Genomic DNA, 20,529 nt, shown 5'->3' on the forward strand with positions numbered 1-20,529 from the left:
GCAATTTGGTAACTCCTATTAGCCTCAGCATGTTTTTGGACTGTAGAGGGAAACTGGAAAACCCACGACTATGTGGGAAAAACATGCAAACTCCACACACATGGAGCCATGGCAGAGACCCGAACTCTGCTCCTAGGCTGCAGCGGTAACTACCACACCACTATGCCACCCTTTGACTTAGAACTGAATTTGAGAAAACGCTTCTTTACACAGTGTGTAGTTGGAGTATGGAATAGTCTTCCTGCTAGTGTAGTGCAAGCTAAAACCCGGGGTTCCTTTAAATCAGAACTAGATAAGATTTTAACAACTCTGAGATATTAGTTAAGTTCTCCCCAAACGAGCTTGATGGGCCGAATGGCCTCCTCTCGTAAATTATTTTGCTTATTTTACTACGATTTAATACATCGTGGGAACCAATTAGTAAAACGTGGCCACAACACATACAATGTTTTTATCTTTATGTCCTAAGTGGGGCTCCAGTTAGCACCCGTCCCGTCATTTAAAGAATCATCGCGTATTGTAATGAATAATGCCACCTCCCATTTTGAACCAATACGGGATGTGCTTTGTCTCCTCCCCCTAGGATATTTTGTAGTGTACAGTCTCGTTTTTCTTCAGATTGCAAGTGGCAACCCTAGGTTGGGTTCGACCTCCAAGCACACTCTTAAAAGCCTTGAATTGCAAGCAATTATTAGTGAGAGATACTTATCTAGAACATTGAGACTTTCTATTAATTCGTTCCCTTCTTGTAAATAGTTGTGTTACGACCTGGTCTAGAGGAAAGGCCATAACAAAATGGAGTGAGCAGAGATGGGACAAGATGGGTGGAGGGTGAAAGTCGTGCCTGGTTATGGTCATAACAGGACAGTGTACAATGGCTACAGTAAATCCAGGTGCAGACTTCAATGGTGGCCCACAGTCAAAATAATAAACAAAGTCCCAACTGACTGTGCCAAATACGGTTACCAATCCAGAGAGCAAAGAGAGAAAACTGTTACATAAAGCAGGGTCAGATACACAGCAAAGCAGGCAAGCGAATACAAATATCAATCAGCAAAATATGAGCAACAGCTCTGATGCAGTAGGCACGGTGGCTTTTCAGTCCGCGGCAGTGGTAACCACGGCAGTAGATGCCCAGAGTGAAGATGTGATGGAGTAGCAGCGGACAGAGTAGCAGGAGACGGAGTAGGTGATTGGCAGTGGACTACAGGAATGGGAGTGGTGAAGAGGTGGAACAGAAGGCCTGGATCGGGATGGAGGGAGGGACTTGGGAGGCATCTCACACAGTGCAACAGTTGACATTTTATTAATTTGTTCTGTCTGTTTAAATCATGGCCACGTTTTATTAGTTCATCCTTGCAGTATGACAACTGCATATGCATGAAATGCCATGTCGATATTAACATCGCACGTTGTACAGACAGGCTAGACTACTCCAAGAGGGTAAATGGCGCGTATCAATGACTAACCTCGCATTATTAGGTGAGTCTGTCAAACCACAATGTCTTGTTTTAGGAGGCAGGTACATTGTAGTTGTGCTGTGGTGATATTTAAGTTTGGAATACTGACAGATGAGTATGTGTGTGAGTGACTGGTGTGTGAGTGTGCCCTGCGATGGGTTGGTGCCCCATCCTGGGTTGTGCCCTGCGATGGGTTGGTGCCCCATCCTGGGTTGTGCCCTGCGATGGGTTGGTGCCCCATCCTGGGTTGTGCCCTGCGATGGGTTGGTGCCCCATCCTGGGTTGTGCCCTGCGATGGGTTGGTGCCCCATCCTGGGTTGTGCCCTGCGATGAGTTGGTGCCCCATACCGGGTTGTATCCGTAGCCTCTGGAACAGGCTCCGGAACCCCCGCTACCCTGAATAGTATAAGCGGTTACAGAAAATGGATGGATGGAAACTGATAGAGGACTGCATTTTCATTCACTTTTAATGTGAAGTGCTTTCACACAACAGAGGCTTCACTCTTTGTTTGGACCCTGATCTGCTGGGCTCCGTCTTCAGCCGTGTTGTCAAGTCATCAAGAAGGAAAAATAGTTTCATTTGTTTGTTTAATCAGTGCTTCTTTTTTAAATCAGGTAATTCAGTTTAAATAATCGTGACAGTAATAAGAGACCTACTATAACTTCTGCACACACGATTTGACTGTAACCCTATCTGAACCAAGTGGACCAGAACCTTGGAGCTTGTGTAGCCACATTCTGTTTCCTTACTCTGGAATCTCACTGTCTTTTGGCCACCAGACCATCTTAACAAGGTCACATATGCATCCTAGCAGCAAGCTTTGGTAGCTCAGTAGCTCTTTGCTTAGCGTACTTGCCTCACGCCTTCCACAATGGTGCATTGAATTCCTTGCTTGCTGTTTATGTGTTAACATGATCAATTTAAAATGTGTCTTTTAACGTTATTTGTTACTTTCAAAGGATTATCCTTGCCTATGGCTTGTACAGTACAAATTTGAGGTAAGAACAATAGCTGAAATATTTCATTTCATAACAATGATCTTTTTATTAACTCCATTCTAACTACTGACTGCTAAGTGATGAGGGCATTGTTAGGCTGGCTGCTCTAGTTCTCCTATCTGGAGGTGCTGAGAGAAAGGAAATAAATCTGTGTTTCTAGTGTTCCAGTACAGAAAACATTCACAGACTGATGCTTAACAGCTCCTTTATTCGACAGATGTTCCGTCTCATCCAACATCCAACCTATTTCTGAAGGAAAGAGGCAGACTTGGTGGATGTAAGTGTTCACACATGATTCCGTTATACACTTAGCTAACAGATTTAGAGAACTCAACAGAATTTATATTTACTTTCACAGCTAAAGTACAAGACGGGTTTTTATTGAGGCTTCCACAGGATTATCCAAATGTCATCTCATTGTACTTGTGACAATAAAGATATCACATATCCAGAACATACCATGTAACTGTTGATCTTCAGACAAAATACCTGGATGCATTTTTCTTCACCTCTGGTCACTTTAGTCATGTCTCCTTAGACAGGACGCTTAGTACTTTCACCTAGTTTGTGAACTGTCCCACTAAAGAAAACAAAACTGCTGATGTTAAAGAAGCTTACAGTTGGACGGCTATTCCACAATTGGGCAGATCAGATCACAACTTGGTGCAGTTCCTTCTCATTTCTGAGCCAGCCACTGTCAGAGCTGTAAAGGGGATGGTCACCAGCAGCCTATGCAGCTCTGCAAGACTGTTTTGAGTCAACTGACAAGGATGCTCTTTGCGAACCTTATGCAGAGGATGTAAATGGTCTCATGGACAGTGTGTCAGGATACATTTAAAATACTGTGCCTTAAAAATCCATACGCTGCTTCCCCAACAACAAGCCTTGGGTCTCTAAAGACATCAAAGGCTGTCTGAATAAGAAGAAGAGAGACTTCATTTCTGGAGACAGCGAAGCAGTTAAATGGGTACAGAAGGAGCTGACTGTGAAGACAAAGGAGGGGAGGGACAGATACAGGAAGACGCTGAAGATGAAATGCAGCAGAACAACACTGGAGAGGTATGTAGGGCCAGAAAGCCCAAATTCCAGAGGATTGAGGGTGACAGCAAGAGGGCCAACGAGTTTTACTAGTTCTCTAGCAGGTTTGAAAACTGGCCTTAATCCAACCCACTATGTAGCCCCAGCTCTTTGGCTAAAAATGCACCCCTTGGTACCGCCATCAGCCTGGCCTCTCTTGCTCACTGCTCCTTCCCACACCCATTGTTACAACGAATGGTGGTGTCAAATCAGCACTTCCCCCCACCTTAACAGCTGAACACATCCCCCAACCCAACTCTGCCCACAATGCTGACTCCTGTACACCATTCATCACCATCACTGAGGACCTAGTTAAGAAACAACTATGCAGACTTCATTCTACCAAGGCAGTGGGCCCTTATGGCATCAACCCACAGGTGCTGAAGATCTGCCCCTCCCAGCTCAGTAGCCACGGGAAATCCTCTGACTGGCAGGAAGCGCTGCACTGAACACCACGGGAAATCCTCTGCCTGGCAGGAAGCGCTGCACTGAACGCCACGGGAAACCCTCTGACTGGCAGGAAGCGCTGCACTGAACACCACGGGAAATCCTCTGCCTGGCAGGAAGCGCTGCACTGAACACCACGGGAAATCCTCTGCCTGGCAGGAAGCGCTGCACTGAACACCACGGGAAATCCTCTGACTGGCAGGAAGCACTGTACTGAACGCCATGGGAAATCCTCTGAGTAGCAGGAAGCGTTTCACTGAACGCCACGGGAAAACCTCTGAGTAGCAGGAAGCGCTGCACTGAACGCCACGGGAAACCCTCTGACTGGCAGGAAGTGCTGCACTGAACACCACAGGAAATCTTTCCTTCTATTTAATTCCTATTGGTGATATTACTTTTCCTACCTGCTATATAGTGCTCATCATGTTCAGTGGTGTCCTATTATCTGTGCAGTTGTAGCAGAGGCAATTTCTCTGTAGAATAAATAATTTTTTTTTCTGACTCTGTCAGTCTGCTTATTTAATTTAAGTAAAAGATCTCTTGGTTTACTTATATAGCCCAGATTATAAAATCCATTACCTTACTGTATTCTTCTGCCCCCTAGTCAGAGGGGAGAACTCTCCAGAACGAGGAACTGGAATGTTGTCTCTCCTGAGAGGTAGGTGTCTCATTCCTTTGAAGTTGTCACTTTCTACAAGTGACATCAATCAACAATAGGTTAACTTCTAGCAGTAACGTAATCCTGTAGTACATGTACAAACCATGTGCCTTATCCTGGCAGGTAATAAATATTCTCTCCTTCAGGTTACTATACAAACAACCCAGTGCGACATGGGGGTAAGTAAAGATTATCGTGGTTTTTGAACCAAAATAGCTTTAGGTATATACCATCATACCATCGTAACAAATGCTGTAAGTGCTTACCTGTATGGCTGTGAGGTTCGAGGGGCAGAACGAGTGACGTTGTGAGGTTCGAGGGACAGAACGGGTGACGCTGTGAGGTTCAAGGGGCAGAACGGGCAACACTGTGAGGTTCGAGGGGCAGAACGGGCGATGCTGTGAGGTTCGAGGTGCGGAATGGGCGACGCTGTGAGGTTCGAGGGACAGAACGGGTGACGCTGTGAGGTTTGAGGGGCAGAACGGGCAACGCTGTGAGGTTCGAGGGGCAGAACGGGCAACACTGTGAGGTTCGAGGTGCGGAATGGGCGACGCTGTGAGGTTTGAGGGGCAGAACGGGTGACGCTGTGAGGTTTGAGGGGCAGAACGGGCAACGCTGTGAGGTTCGAGGGGCAGAACGGGCGACGCTGTGAGGTTCGAGGGGCAGAACGGGCGACGCTGTGAGGTTCGAGGGGCAGAACGGGCGACGCTGTGAGGTTCGAGGGGCAGAACGGGCGACGCTGTGAGGTTCGAGGGGCAGAACGGGCGACGCTGTGAGGTTCGAGGGGCAGAACGGGCGACGCTGTGAGGTTCGAGGGGCAGAACGGGCGACGCTGTGTATGTGTGTGCACGTTACCTTCTCCCAACTTCCCTGCAGTCCCATTCTGTCACAAACCTGCAACACATTCAGTGTCGGTCAGTTGAAGCACGTCCAGACAAGGGCGTCTCTGTCTGTCTCAGTCTTGCAGGACTGCAGGTACATGCACTGCATCTTAGAATTGCAAGGACACACTACTTCATTTGAATGTATTTTTTACTCATTTTATTTGAAAGAATAATTTTTAATTGACCAGTCATTTAGCCTAATAGAATCGACCTACTAGGTGTGTTGACAGATATCACTTGAATCCTGCCTAATGGTAATATAATGGTAGTATACTTATATATGTCTATATGTTATTGTACTATATAATTGTTCCATAGTTATATGAATTATTCACATAAGTGACAAAAGCCTTCAGCTACGAGGGAGAATCGAGCCCTTTGTCTCTCAAATATTATTCACATTCATTGAATGTAGCTTTGAATGGCACATCTGCCAGTCGTGTGTCATTCTGCATGGCGCCCTTATGTCTGCCCACCTTTCCTGACTTCTGCTCAGTGTCCGCTCTGCCCACTGAAGCTGATGCCAGTTTAAAGACCACGTACTCACCTACATGGCCTGTCCCGTCTATCAATTCATTTTGATTTATTACAGCACATTGTTACGACTGTGGTTGTAATTACTTTACGGTAAGTTAAACATTAAATGAAAATACAGGGGAAAACTAAAATATATCATAAAAAATGCCACAGTGCTAGTCAGCTAATGAGGGTAATCCCATGCAATGTATATTAAACCCCAACCTATGAGCTGAAATTTCCAAAAACCGATATGAGCCATTTCAAATTGTTAGACATTAAACTGACACCAACAGTTTTATTAAAGCTATGCATTATTGTCAAATATATGCTAATTCCTTACATTCAAATAACAGCAGAACCTCACAAAATCATACATTGAAATAATAATAAAAATAAACATGAAACAAGTCACCTGCAAGAAACTTTATAACTTTCTCACAATGTTGAACTCTTAACACAGTGCAAATATATTTACATTTACTTACATAACATATAGTACTAAATTATCTGTAACAATCAGTGGAGGTTTCTTCATGGCAACAGGTGAAGCAATGCTCAGCAAAAAAAGAAAAGAAAAATACTTTGCATTCATACTAGTAAAATATCTTTTTAATGCCAATGCATCATCACCGGGGGCGGCATGGTGGTGCAGTGGTTAGCACTGTTGCCTCACACTTCTGGGACCCGGGTTCGGGTCTCCGCCTGGGTCGCATGTGTGTGTGGAGTATGCATGTTCTCCCCATGTCGTCGTGGGGTTTCCTCCGGGTACTCTGGTTTCCCCCCACAGTCCAAAGACATGCTGAGGCTAATTGGAGTTGCTAAATTGCCCGTAGGAGTGCATGTGTGAGTGACTGGTGTGTGAGTGTGCCCTGCGATGGGCTGGCCCCCCATCCTGGGTTGTTTCCTGCCTCATGCCTATTGCTTCCGGGCTAGGCTCCGGACTCCTTGCGACCCAGTAAGATAAGCAGTTTGGATGGATGGATCTATCATCACAACGACTGTTTCATGTAGAACCTGTGCTGGATTCTCAGTGGACTGTTGCCTTTTAATGTCAGTACAATCACAATTGTCTGAGTTGATAATATCAGCAAATTGGCATAACACATTATTAGATGGTAACTGTGAAAGAGTTTCGTAACAGAACTACACTGACTGATCTTCCTCATGTCTCGTGTTTCCTAGGCGCTCTGATGTAATGCCCATAACCCCCTGGCTGGCACCGATCATCTGGGAAGAAACCTTTAACCCTGAGCTGGTTGATGCCATATACAAGCCAATGAATCTCACCATCGCAACCACTGTGTTTGCTGTTGGAAAGTGAGCACAACTTTGGCGAGTGTAAAACCTATTCATATTAAGAGTTACTTTCAGAGCACTAATCTAAGCTTGTCTATCTCTCTCTGGAAGGTATATCAGGTTTCTGGGTGATTTCTTGGAATCGGCAGAGCAGCACTTTATGGTTGACTTCAAAGTGAACTATCACATTTTCACTGACCAGCCGCAGGAAGTTCCAGCGGTGACTCTGGCTGCTGGAAGAAAAATCTTTGTCCATCTGGTGCCGAAGTTAGACCGCTGGCAGGACATCTCTGCTTCGAGGATGCAGATGATCCAGACCATCATCGAGCAGCAGGTTCACCGAGAGGCAGATTACATCTACTGCCAGGACGTCGATGCAAAATTCCACTTTCGCTGGGGTGCAGAAACTCTGGATCGGCTGGTGGGCCAAATACACCCTTGGTACTATGATTTGAACCGTGATCAGTTCACTTACGAACGGCGTCCTGAGTCTACGGCCTACATTCCTGCAGGGGTAGGAGACTTCTATTATATTGGAGCCATGTTTGGGGGCACAGTTGAGGATGTTTATAGACTGGTTAAAAAGTGTCATGAAAATATAGAAATAGACAAAGCAAAGGGAATAGAGGCGGCCTGGCAGGAAGAGAGTCACCTAAACTGGTACCTGCTTCACAATAAACCCTCTAAGGTTCTGTCGCCAGAGTACATGTGGGATGACCAGAGGGGTAAAACAGAAGTTATGAAAGTCATTCGACTTTCACAAATCCTTAAGAACTATGCAGAAGTAAGAGAAAACGTGTAACGCTCACGCTACTGAAGACACAGCATTGACTACATCCTATCATGGGCTACATCTTAACTGTGGGCACTCCTAGGGCATTACAGCATTCCTAACATGTCTCCAGAAAGTTAGGCAATTGATGATAATTTGTGTAATAATTAGGCTTAGATAATTATTTGACTGTACATGTATTGACATTTTTGTAATAATATATGATTTCTAAAGTTTAAAATCAGTGGTGAGCTAATATGGAAATTTTGACAAATACAAAACATTTTTGGTTGTTATCGTACAGATGACCGGCTAACCTCTGAGCTGGAGGGGCAGCACACATCAGTGTAATGTTACGTTATTTTTTACTTTGTGTAAAACAAAAGACCGATCTGTGGGCCAGATTTAATAAGAAATTAAAACATGTCACGGGCTGGGACCAGAATTGCCATGCAGCCTGTATTTAACGGGTCTTGTTTTGTAAAATAAAACGCTGCATTCCATTTTGGACCAAAATGGCCAATGATCCAAGGCAGTGTAATTACAGTGTTGGTGCCAGAGCATTGAGTTAGCATATGATCCACAGCCCGCCACATTTTAGGATGAAATCCTTTAATTAAAAATTTTTAATGAAGGGTCCTTGATGGGTGGCATGTCAGGAAGCATGGTGGCTCATTTGGAGGCCAATGGACCATAAACTTATTTTTTTACAGTTGGAGCAGAGCCAATGTATAATGTTTCAGCTTAACACAGTGGACAGAGACCATGGTGTCCTTGTTGACTCAGATCTACATTTTGATGCTCATCTAACAACAAGCCTGGGCTACTGTAACGGCCTCCTTTCTGGTTGCCCATGTAGATCCTTGTAAACTTCAGCTTGTATACAGTGCAGCTGGCAGAGATCTTACAAACAATAAAAGAAATGACCATATTAGCCCTGTTTTGTGCTTCCTTCACTGGCTTCCAGTTAAGTTTTGGATTGATTACAAGATGCTACAACTTACAAAAGTGCTGGACTGTAGTTTTAAGCTCTTGCTAAGTGCTCAGCCCCAGCTAGGCCTATAGTGTGTGTAATGTTGTATGATATACGTTACATCACACAACTTGTATTCAGGTTTGATATTTTTATATTGAATGTGTTGTTGCCATATGGCTTTCAGCCTCTGGAAGGTGTGGTTTATCGATTACTTGCTTTATTATGATTAATTGCTTTATTACTTGTTTTATTGATTAATTGCTATATGAATTGCCTTATTGCATTGGACCTGGAAGTAGTGTATTTATACAGTCAGTATGGGGGCGTCTCGCTTTGGTTGCCTTGTACGGTTATGTTGTAAATGTGAGTTTTGACAGATTTTTTACTTAATTTATGGTGTGTTGTTTTACCTTTATAATTGGTGTTTTGTTTATGGTTTGTTGTTTTACTTTGGTTGTGGTTTATTTTCATTTTATATTCATGCACTTTAAATAAATAACACATTTTGCATTTTGTCACTGTTTGCGAGTGGTATGACATCCAGCTTACGGTCCATGTTCAGTTTAGGTGAAACGGCCATCTATTTGTGGGGGGCATCTTTACAGTGTGGGATGTAGAACTGGGGCTGATCGGTGCCATTTTCCTTTGGAAAAACTGAACGGTGCTGTCACTCTAGCTTCACGCCCCCTTGTGTAATTGGACTGCTGACGTTTCAGGGACACCTGCGTTTCCACCTGCCTCTCCCTCCTACTTATGCTGCTATAGCCATATTTGCTGGAGCTTACATATTGCATATTATGACGTCCTGCCTGCCCCCCCTCCTACCTGTGACGTCCTGCCTGCCCCCCCTCCTGCCTGTGACGTCCTGCCTGCCCCCCCTCCTACCTGTGACGTCCTGCCTGCCCCCCCTCCTACCTGTGACGTCCTGCCTGCCCCCCCTCCTACCTGTGACGTCCTGCCTGCCCCCCATCCTGCCTATGACATCCTGCCTGCCCCCATCCTGCCTGTGACGTCCTGCCTGCCCCCCTCCTGCCTGTGACGTCCTGCCTGCCCCCCCTCCTGCCTGTGACATCCATTCTAAGCATAGAATGTACGTGTACAGATCTAAAGTCTCTGGTGATTGGCTGTCTAACATAGCATAGCACACACGTCAGTGGAGAAACGTAAGCCCACAGACAAATTTTAACTGGCTCTTGTGTTTGTGTTGGCGTTTGTGTTTGTCCTGTGGTCTAAAAAATGCCTAAAATTGTGCCAAATGGTGCAAAGTTGACTTTTTCTGTTTTGAAAGATGATTGTGAATTGTTCGCAAAGCATTTTAATCATAAGATTACTGGTATTAGAGGTAAGATTGTATGTCCAGCTTCATGTATGTAAGTTCTACACCTGTGTATTATTATTGAAGTTCTGGAGAATCTCTGGAGACGTTAGTGGAGATTATGCAATGCTTAACAATGCTTAAGACCTTCCTCCAGCCCCCCATGGTATGAAGTGGAGAAGGGACTGTGCTATTGCCGCTTGTGTCCCTAGAATACGGAATATTCTCCCTCTGGATATTAGCAGCATTAACCCCATGTTTGCCTTTCGCAACTATACTTCTGTTGCAGATAGTTGAGTGATTCTATAGGTACATTTGGTGTCCAAAGTCATAATTGTTGGCCTGGTCTGCTTTGCTCAGGTGGCTTTATTTATTTTTTTATTTTAGGAATTTGTTGCTCTCTTATATGGATCATAAGATGCCACAGGCCATAACTTTTCTTTTGGTAACATTTCATTTATTTTATTTTTAAAATGCCTAAATAATCAATTTCATAATTCTGTTACATTTAAATTATTTCAAAATAACTTTTATCTCAACAAGTCTGTTGGGAGTTGGGTTGTCTCAGGACAGGGGCCGAGCAGAACCGCTGTTTGAGGTTCTCCTGGAGTCCACCTCAGTTTCTTCTCTTCGTGTCTGATCCAGTCTGTAAGTGGAGCCGCTACAGTACTGAAGTTCTGAATAAACCGTCTATAAAAATGTGCAAAATCCAAGAATCACTGAGATCCCTTAATAGTCTTGGGTTGGGGCCAGTCTCGCATGGCATTGGCCTTGTCTCGGTCCATAGCTACACCCCCTGCGGAGATGATATACCCCAGGAACGTCACGATGGAACTCACACTTCTCACCTTTCACGTAGAGTTGATTCTGGAGTACCAGCCACACATGCTCGATATGCTGTTCTTCTATTTAAAAAAAAAATCAGGATATCATCAATACATTCAATCACAAAGATGTTCAACATGTCTCCCAATATTTCATTGATAAAGAACTGGAAGACCGAAGGGCTATTAGAAACCCCATAAGGCATGACTTATCTTCATATTGTCCGGTAGTAGTAATGAACCAGGTCTTCCACTTGTAAACCTTATTTATCCTGATCAGATTATAGGCACCCCGTCCAACTTTGTAAAAATACGAGCAGAACGAAATTGTTCTAAGGCTGAGGGGATCAGTGGGAGGGGCTCTATTCTTTTCTACGTAATTTTGTTGAGGGCTCGATAATCTATACAAGGCCTCAGCCCTCCGTCCCTCTTGGCTACAAATAAGAACCCAGAAGCAAAAGGCAACGTGGAGGGATGAATGATCCCCTGTTTCAGGGATTCCTGTACATACGTTTTCATAGCCTCCTCCTTTGGTCAGGACAGAGAGAAGAGATGTCCACGGGGAGGTATGGTTTCCTCTATGAAGTCGATAGAGCAGTCTGAGGGACGATGAGGTGGGAGACCGTAGGCTTATGTCTTACTACACACATCACAAAAATCATGGTAAACTTCCGGAATACCTGATAGATCCTCTGGGCAGGGGGTCTCAATGGAGGAGGCTTGACAGGGTATGCTAAGAAAGCAGTACGATGACCAGGCCTGGATTTCTCCACTTCTCCAGTCTATCTTGGAATTGTGATTGTGATTCCAAGGGAATCCGAGAATGATCTTATCGATTAAGGAATGAACCATAATTAATCGGATAGTCTCGGTGTGCAGTACCCCCCTCTGTGTGCAGTACTGTGTGGTGAGTCACCGGAGCAGAGGGGCCTTCCGTCTACACCCCGTATCACTAATGGCTGAGGCATTTCCTCCAGGAGAATTTAGTGCAGCTGTGCAAACTCAGCACCCACAAAATTTCCCGCAGCGCCCGAATCGAGCAAACCCACGCCTTTAATACTTTCCATTTCTCAGCGAAGCATGACTGGCACCACGAACTGGGTTTTAATCAGATCAAGGGGAATTATCGTTCTTACCTGCGTCTCTCCACGGGGCTCCGTGTGGTTCACGGCGCGTGCAATGCCCAGCATCACCACAGTAGATACATAGCCTTTTGCTGTGCTCTTTCACGTTCTTCTGGGGTGAGTGGTCGAGAGCTGGGTCCGGGTCGTTGCCAGTAGCCGTCCAATCAGGTCGCCGAAAGCCGAAGCGTATGATGATGATGAGAACCCTTTATTGCTGTTGCAATACACCATGTCACTAGTCACAAGTCACAAGTATTCCGAAGTCATGGTCAGAAGATGGGGAGCCAGGGGTCGGTAGGCCAGAAGATGAAGTCGAAGACGTGGAGGACTAACACAGGCAAGGACATGAGGGATGTCACAGGAGGACCAATTTACAATTTGCTGTAATAGACTGCAATACTGCATGCACAGTTTTGTAGTGTATCTACTGATTTCCTGTATCATCGCAGACTTCTACAAATTAATGTTTTCAAATATTCAGGTGCCTCGTGCCCATTCCGGGATAGGCTCCGGACCCCGCAACCCAGTAGGATAAGCGGTTTGGAAAATGGATGGATGGAAATATTCAGGTAATAACTATATGTGTGTTCTCTGTGACAAACTTTTGTCTCACCCAAGGTGTCATTTGACTTACACCCTGTCCTCACTGGGATGGGATCTACGCATCTTGTCATGTTGTGCGTCGTGTCGTGTGGCGCATCATGTCATGTGGTGTAGCATCACTTCAAATTAATCAAACAGCTTTTATGAAGATTCAGTTAATACAGTCCTTGTATGTTCAAAACACTGCATATTTTTTTCTATGAAAAGAAAACAGCATTTTCATCAGAACTGTATTTATAAAAATATTCATAAAATAGTTCTAACTAGAATGAATGGTAAAAGTAACCAATGGAAATGAAAAAGCTATGGAAACATTTGGTAATGGGAACAGAAAACAGGGAGTCGAAAGCCCCTGGAGATTGTTGCATTCCAGAATAATCTGCATGGCATGCTATAAAAAGGCTGTAAGGAAATGAAGAGCAAGGCCTGGGAAATCTTCCTGTCACTTTCAATCAACAATCACCTCCTAAATTCTGAAGAAACTGCGGACTCCAAATCACCAAAATGACATTTACTGAGGTTTATCAATATTTCCAAAGTATTTCTGCTTATACAGCTCATCAGCATGATTTATTTTTATCGTATTTCATCACATATACATTACAACAACATTACATTTCGTTTGTTTCTGTGGTCACTGGGAAAGCTACACATTTCTCTTTCCCACAGAAATATGTTGGGGCTGGGCTGTGCTGGACTGTGCTGGGGGCCGGGCTGGGCCATACTAGATCATGCTGGGGGCCAGGCTGGGCCGTGCTGAACTGTGCTGGGGGCCGGGCGGGACCGTGTTGGTCACTGGCTTCCCGAGGGTGCAGGTGCGAAGTGCTTTCTGTTTCATTTCAAGTGAAAGAGGAATCCAAGCTCAGTCTGACAAGTATTGCTGTGGGTTAGGGGGTAAGGGTGGATTTAGGGGCAGAGGTAACGCTGGACTGCTTTCTAAAGACTGGCTGAGAATGTGATATTTAAAAAAGATATGTGCATATTTAAAAGTAGCGCTTGTGTTGTGATTTCATTTTGTTTTTTAATTGACATTACTGTGTGTGTCACTATGACCCTGTTCTGAATAAGGTGTGTGAAAGATAGATGAACTAGGGCTGTAGTTAATTCTTTGTAATTCTTTTTATGAGTAATAATTGTGAGTAACAGATGAAGCTGTGCAAAATCAATACATATTAATACATATTAATTACTACACCAACAAATATTCTGGCTTATGAGATAATAAAGATAATACAAAGTCAATACATAACAACAATAACACAATGTAACAAAATCATACCTTGTTATATTAGGAGTAGTAAGCCTAGACAATTACAGTCAATAGATTCTTTCTTCCCTTGGTCCGCCATAGCGCGTGTCCTGTGCAGGGAGGCTGGGATCTTCTCCCGGAAATAACGGGTCACAGCTGGTAACGACCCTGGAAGGGGCGCCAACCCATCGCAGAACTGATACATTGACCTCATTATGTATATTCACATCTGAAGTCGCAAAATAAAAAAGGTATTGCACGGTAAACATGTAGAGATGTGGGTTATTATGTAAAAGAGTTCGACTCTGCTGCGGCAGTTACCTAAATTCAATGCATGCCAATTAATAAACGTCCGTGCTGTTTTCTTTTAGATTAGATATATGAAGGAAGAGAGCATTTCACTTCGAGATAAAACGAGGTACCATCACATGACTGCAGCACCCAGCCGGCCGCACACCCCGACACACACGGGCTGCATGTAAACAGAAGCAGTCCGACGCATTGTTACAAAGCATCTCCGTGCTTGTTGTGTTAGAGCCATGCTATGGATGCTCTGTGGCAATACCAATTCAGAATCATCCTGCTCGGGGATTCTACGGTTGGGAAATCGTCTTTGCTAAAACGATTTACAGACGGTGTGTACAGCGACGTGGCGGACCCCACGGTCGGTGTGGATTTCTATGCCCGTTCGCTAGATATTGAACCGGGTGTGAAGATCAAGCTTCAGCTCTGGGACACTGCTGGACAGGAGCGCTTCAGGTAAGTATCTTAGGGCGTGTTTAGGCCATTATATGTCTGTAGATGTGTATTACTAATAATTTGAGTATTAATAATGAATGTATAATACGTACAGTGCGGGTTATACAGGGGCGTGGTAAATTTCCAAAAAAACAAATGAAGGTATTTCAGATGAATTGTTATAAAAACACAGTACAGCGTCTTTCAAAATTCAGTTTATTATTAATCCCTAGTCTGCCATGAGTACTTAAAAAACCGTGACAGGTCACATACGCCGCTATGAATACATCCTTCGAATGAACGCACCATTTTGCGTTACATAAACAGGTTTCGCCATTCATGAAAAATAAACGATAAATGGAAACTTCCAAATGAAAATTAATACGCATTTCCCTCAAATATTTCTACAAAATAACAATTACCTGCTACAATCAATGGTCACGATATACTTATGTGAAACCGGGGGGTCGTCGCAGGCATACAGGGACATTATACGTGTTACTTTGTGTAACCCGTAGGAGAACGAAGACTCACCGTGGTATTTTGTGTTTTACGTTCGAAAATTGATATAAAGTTCCCTAAGAGTATTCTTGTTTTAATATAACATTAAAATTCTATACTTCCGTATATAAATAAAATATAACACGGTATCGAACAATCCAACAACTGTTAATCAAAACGAAAACTGATTTTTAAGCTTATACACTAACGTTTACACCGGCGCTGCTGCAATAGCTGTTTATGTCTTACACTCGATCGCAAACAGCTTAATTCTTTCTGTCTGTCTTAGTGTGGTTCACGGTGCATGTTATAGTAGAAATATGCCTACTACTGACCGCAAACCATATGTCACACTATTACGCATGCAACTCTGGAACCACCAAGACTCCCTTCATTGCTCATTCTGTCGATGAAAGCTATTTTAGTGGATTGTGCAGTGCTAGTATTCATTCTGTCAGCAGGTGGCAGAATGGTTAAGGACCCTAATGTGAAGGCACCATATACAGATCTCTAGGGCACTACTTTTCTGGTCAGTTGTCTGAATTAGCAGATATATACAGATATATACAGCAAATGCATGTTATTAAAGTGTAAAGAAATCACAGGGGCTCTGGGTACAAGAGTCCTTTAGGCAAAAGATATATTTTTTCAATTATGCTAACTGGCTCTGTCATGAAGAATTTTTAACAGTTGTGCAAGAGGCCTGGGACTTTAAATAAGAACATGTTTACCCAAGTACTACAACTGAAGCGATGTTTTTCTTTTCATTCATGTGCGGTAGGTTTTAGTAATGCCTGTGTTGTATTTTATGTCTCAGATCAATCACCACCTCATACTACCGCAACTCAGTAGGTGGCCTGCTGGTCTTCGACCTGACCAATCGGAAGACCTTTGACCATGTACGGGAGTGGCACCGCGAGGTCACTGAACATGTGCTGCCCTATCACATGGTCTATATTCTGATTGGCCACAAGAGCGACCTGGAGCATGATCGCAAGGTGTCCCGTGAGGAGGCAGAGCGGCTGGCGGCTGACCTCGGAATACGCTACGTGGAAACATCAGCTAAGCGCAACACCAACGTGGAACGCGCTTTCCAGCTGCTCACACGTGACATCTACGAGCTGATGAAGATGGGCGAGATCGACACGCGTGATGGCTGGGAGGGTGTGAAGGCCGGCCTCAGCAACAAGGTGCTTTATCCGGCTGAGGAGGAGGCTGAGAGGGAGCGGAGCTGCCGCTGCTGACTGCTCCCTCACCGTTGCTTTATGCAGAAAAGCACACAGGGCACATGCACACACAAGCATTCACACCAGTACTCAACTATCTGTCCTGCTGTGGAACTCATCTGCCCTTCTCTCCTGTACACCTCAAACGGGCTCATGTCTGATCTGTTATGTGACCTCATCATCCTGGGCCCCCTAGTTCATGTCTGATCGGTTATGTGACCTCATCATCCTGGGCCCCCGGTTCATGTCTGGTCGGTAATGTGACCTCATCATCCTGGGCCCCCGGCTCATGTTTGACCTGTTATGTGACCTCATCATCATGGGCCTCCTGGCCCATGTGCATACAGGAGGGCCCTGCCAGCAAGGAAGCCTTATGCCTGGCTGAACTAAGCAACCCTCTCACATATCTCCGAAGCAGTAAAGCCCAGCTAAACGTTTGTTTGTCAACGATTGGAAGTGTGCATCGGCCCATCTGGATCTATGACATCATGCCTGTTTGCCCTACATAGGTACATTTTTACAGCTCCGGATCATTCTGTCCTCTTCCATTTGCAGGACTCACACTACTGGGGATGTCATTGTGGGTATTTCATAATTTGTATATGACAAAAAGAAGAAACACCTGTCTCCATGACAGCAAATATGTGATGGTGGAACCTAGAGTCCTGTACATCTGATGGTAATGTGATGAATGGATTATGCCAAATGGCAGTTCATGTAGGGTTTTTGTGCGCTTTTGTGGTAGAAAGCCATTACTGCTAGTTTGACCTACATAAAATAAAAGGACTAAATTGTTGGTTTCCATTTATGACCACAAACATACAGATGTAAAATTTTGTATAATAAAGAATGATTCAGTGTTTTTAAATTACTGGTAAATCAATAAGTGTACTTAGTGACATTATCATCACTCAACTTGGCAGCAGAGTGAAAATGTTTATCATTTGAGTTATCAGTATTATTATTGAGAACCACTTCTCTGGGAGACTTGGTGCTTGATCCATGGCAAAAGCTTTAATTTCAAATAAGAAATGGAACAGTGTCCTTTATTGGATTAAATTGACTGTTCTTATTGACTGGCATAAGGGAGACTTAACTGCAGCACTGGCACTGCACTTATCACACCAGTGATTAAATCGACTGTTCTTATTGACTGGCGTAAAGGAGACCTAACTGCAGCACTGGCACTGCACCTGTGACACCACTGAGTACCCTGTGTGTCTTTACCTTCAGGAGGTGAGTCTGTGCATCATTTCGCCAGGATGCAGAGATTAGGGCCGCATGTGATTAATGTACAAAATTCAATCAGTGTGATGTCACTTTGTGAGCGGTAATGTCACTTTGTGAGCGGTATGACTTGTTTTGTGCATTGATTTCTGTACTTTGTACTGTAATTTGAGATGTGGTAATCAAAATAAACAATATTTATGTTAGCTTGCAGTTATCTTGTTTGATAGTTGTACGGGCAGGTGATTTTCATGTGTGCAATCTGACTACAACGTGCATCTCAGTGTCATACCTCTGCAGCTCTGGATTCAAATCCATAGGAAATGGGTTGAATAGGTACACCTACCCTTTCACATTCGGAAGGGTTTGGACAGAAGTGGACTTGATTGTTTGGTGCACTGGGCGTGAGCAAAAATGTGGACAGTCTGGTGGTCCCCGAGGACTGGGTTGAGACACATTGTCCTATCACAATGTAGTGGCCTGAGTCAGAGGCTACAAGTGATGAAAGGCAGCACCCCATGGAGCAGATGGGCGGAACTGTTGCCACCTTCTCTTCTTTTAAAAACATTACTTTAAATTCTAGGACATTGATTTGATCAAGGTGGAGGAAAGAAGATTACACGCACTTACTGAGAGCAGAGTGATGTTTGTCCCACCAAATATATTCCAGGATTTTGCTTTTAAAAATATAAACTTGGAATTTGGCGAAAAATGTTTTAGCCGATGATTGCAGTTGCATACGTAAGAAGGCGCAATTAGATTAGGGTGATCCATCCATCCATCCACTTTCCAAACCGCTTATCCTTCACAGGGATTCCGGAAGGCTATCCCAGAAGCAATGGGCACGAGGCAGGGAACAACCCAGGATGGGGAGCCAGCCCATCGCAGGGCACACTCACACACCATTCACTCTCACACCTATGGGCAATTTAGCAACTCCAATTAGCCTCAGCATGTCTTTGGATTGTAGGGGGAAACCGGAGTACCCAGAGGTACCCGAGAACCCCACGACGACATGGGGAGAACATACAAACTCCACAAACATGTGACCCAGGCGGAGACTTGAACCCGGGTCCCAGAGGTGTGAGTGCCCTAGGGGGAGCCTCCTTCCACAAAAAAGAGAATAAAATGACACGATTTTCTGTAATTTGACACGACGGCAGCTTTCTGTCATTTTTTTAAACAACTTTGAAATCTTTTCTCTGCATCTTCACCTGGAGATAAACGAAATTCTGTGTTTTGCCAACTATAACCAGTAATAGTGATGGTAAAAACTTTCAGCTTACAGTCATGATACTCAGAGCTCTCCTTTAGTAATGCGAAATAGGATTCTATGCTACAAGTCACGACTTGCCAGCGAGCCAAAAGGCTAAGCAAGCAGATTGAGGGAAGGCTAACTTTGTCTGGTAGTAGCCAACTACCTTGCAAAGTGAACAATACCTATGATTCTCAAATGCAATAATATATGAATAATTGCAATTCATTTTCACACACGTTTGAAAAAAGGTTTTATGCTGATGCCCTACTACCACACTAAATACCCAACCTAATCTCTCGCTGCATCAATGCACAGCGGAACTTTGAGCTCGCGCTTACTAGCTCTTGCGAAATTTGGAGGAAACCAATACCAAATGGAAGGGGGTGTGTGACTTTTAGAAGTATGATCTATATTATATAATTACAAGAATACGTTTCACTCATTGTATAAAATTATGATAAATACATATTATAAAAAGTAATAAAATACATCAAATATATATATATGGAAAATCAGATATCAAAAATCTGAGGGACACGTGCCCATTCAGCTTCAATGGGCATAACGCCATTGCCACCCTCCATATTGTAAACACAGTGACGCTCTTAGCTAAAAGTAAATGCTACACGTTGAAAGGTGTTGCTAGCATAAATGCAGTATTATCCATTAATCTGAAAGGATACAAATGATCATATAGATAGATATATTGTACATGTTCCCTTTCATTAACCTATCTATCACCCCCGTTTGAGAAGATTATATAGTGAATATGTTTTAATTATATTAATGTCCTTATAATCTCAAATGGAATGAGAATGCCTATAGCCATCAATCCACAAGATAAAGGACTATTATTAATTATTGCAAATAAATTTCAACTATACATAAGGTAACCTGAAATAAATCCTTACGTTTAAGTAAGTGTTCTTGCAAATTAGCAACACATTTACAGAAAATCATCATAATTCTAAATAAGGTTCCAAAATTGATATACATATGCAAATTAGCAACACATTTACAGAAAATCATCATAATTCTAAATAAGGTTCCAAAATTGATATACAAGGTTGTATATTCATGTGTCTTTAAGTTGTTTTACGCATAGGTATACGCAGGAATCTACAAAAACGATGTGATGAAGGGCAGTATATAACAATGGCTGTCGACACCTCGTAGTAAAGTACTTCAATATTGTTTCAGTTTCGCAATTGAAGTAACCGCATATTCTTTACTGTTCATAAAATATCCTTTTAAGGCAGCAAAATGTCTCGCAGAATTGGCTAAGTCCGCGCTACACATATGGACCAATGAAAGTCGTATACGTCAAACATTTCTATCCCATAATGCTCCACTTCACGCTTCACGAAATTAATTTC

General features: G+C 43.6%; 2 protein-coding genes and 1 long non-coding RNA gene across 7 annotated transcripts in view; all 3 read left to right on the top strand.

Annotated features, from left to right (window-relative positions):
• The window catches only part of LOC125718801 (globoside alpha-1,3-N-acetylgalactosaminyltransferase 1-like), a 12,929-nt gene extending 3,326 nt beyond the window's left edge, over nt 1-9,603 (top strand). The window contains exons 2-7 of the mRNA XM_048992896.1: nt 2,421-2,459; nt 2,677-2,736; nt 4,588-4,641; nt 4,788-4,820; nt 7,227-7,361; nt 7,452-9,603. Of these exons, the coding sequence (XP_048848853.1) occupies nt 2,421-2,459; nt 2,677-2,736; nt 4,588-4,641; nt 4,788-4,820; nt 7,227-7,361; nt 7,452-8,142 (1,012 nt within the window). The 3' untranslated portion in view covers nt 8,143-9,603. The remainder of the gene's footprint in view (nt 1-2,420; nt 2,460-2,676; nt 2,737-4,587; nt 4,642-4,787; nt 4,821-7,226; nt 7,362-7,451) is intronic.
• LOC125718803 (uncharacterized) lies at nt 4,827-7,220 on the top strand. 2 transcript variants are annotated; one of them, XR_007384933.1, is made up of 3 exons: nt 4,827-5,015; nt 5,171-5,232; nt 5,264-7,220. It is a non-coding gene; the product is annotated as an uncharacterized LOC125718803 (long non-coding RNA). The 2 variants fall into 2 exon arrangements; XR_007384934.1 differs by having other exon boundaries at nt 5,295-7,220.
• Nucleotides 9,604-12,829: 3,226 nt separating the features above from the next.
• On the top strand, nt 12,830-18,101 carry LOC125718802 (ras-related protein Rab-39B-like). 4 transcript variants are annotated; one of them, XM_048992898.1, is made up of 3 exons: nt 12,830-12,920; nt 14,306-14,962; nt 16,260-18,101. In XM_048992898.1, exons 2-3 carry the CDS (start codon nt 14,748-14,750, stop codon nt 16,684-16,686), a joined length of 642 nt encoding a protein of 213 aa, XP_048848855.1. In that variant the 5' UTR covers nt 12,830-12,920; nt 14,306-14,747; the 3' UTR covers nt 16,687-18,101. The 4 variants fall into 4 exon arrangements, with proteins under 4 accessions (XP_048848855.1, XP_048848854.1, XP_048848857.1 ...); XM_048992897.1 differs by having other exon boundaries at nt 12,916-13,769; XM_048992900.1 differs by having other exon boundaries at nt 12,916-13,769; nt 14,575-14,962.
• Nucleotides 18,102-20,529: the final 2,428 nt, after the last annotated feature.

The sequence above is a fragment of the Brienomyrus brachyistius genome, chromosome 23, assembly GCF_023856365.1.
Source record: "Brienomyrus brachyistius isolate T26 chromosome 23, BBRACH_0.4, whole genome shotgun sequence".
In the NCBI taxonomy this organism is placed as follows: domain Eukaryota; kingdom Metazoa; phylum Chordata; class Actinopteri; order Osteoglossiformes; family Mormyridae; genus Brienomyrus; species Brienomyrus brachyistius.

Coding starts and splice junctions, on each gene's coding strand:
- LOC125718802 (XM_048992898.1), top strand. CDS start 14,748: ATGGATGCTCTGTGGCAATACCAATTCAGAATCATCCTGCTCGGGGAT. Junction 14,963..16,259: donor GCTGGACAGGAGCGCTTCAG/GTAAGTATCTTA, acceptor TTTATGTCTCAG/ATCAATCACCACCTCATACT.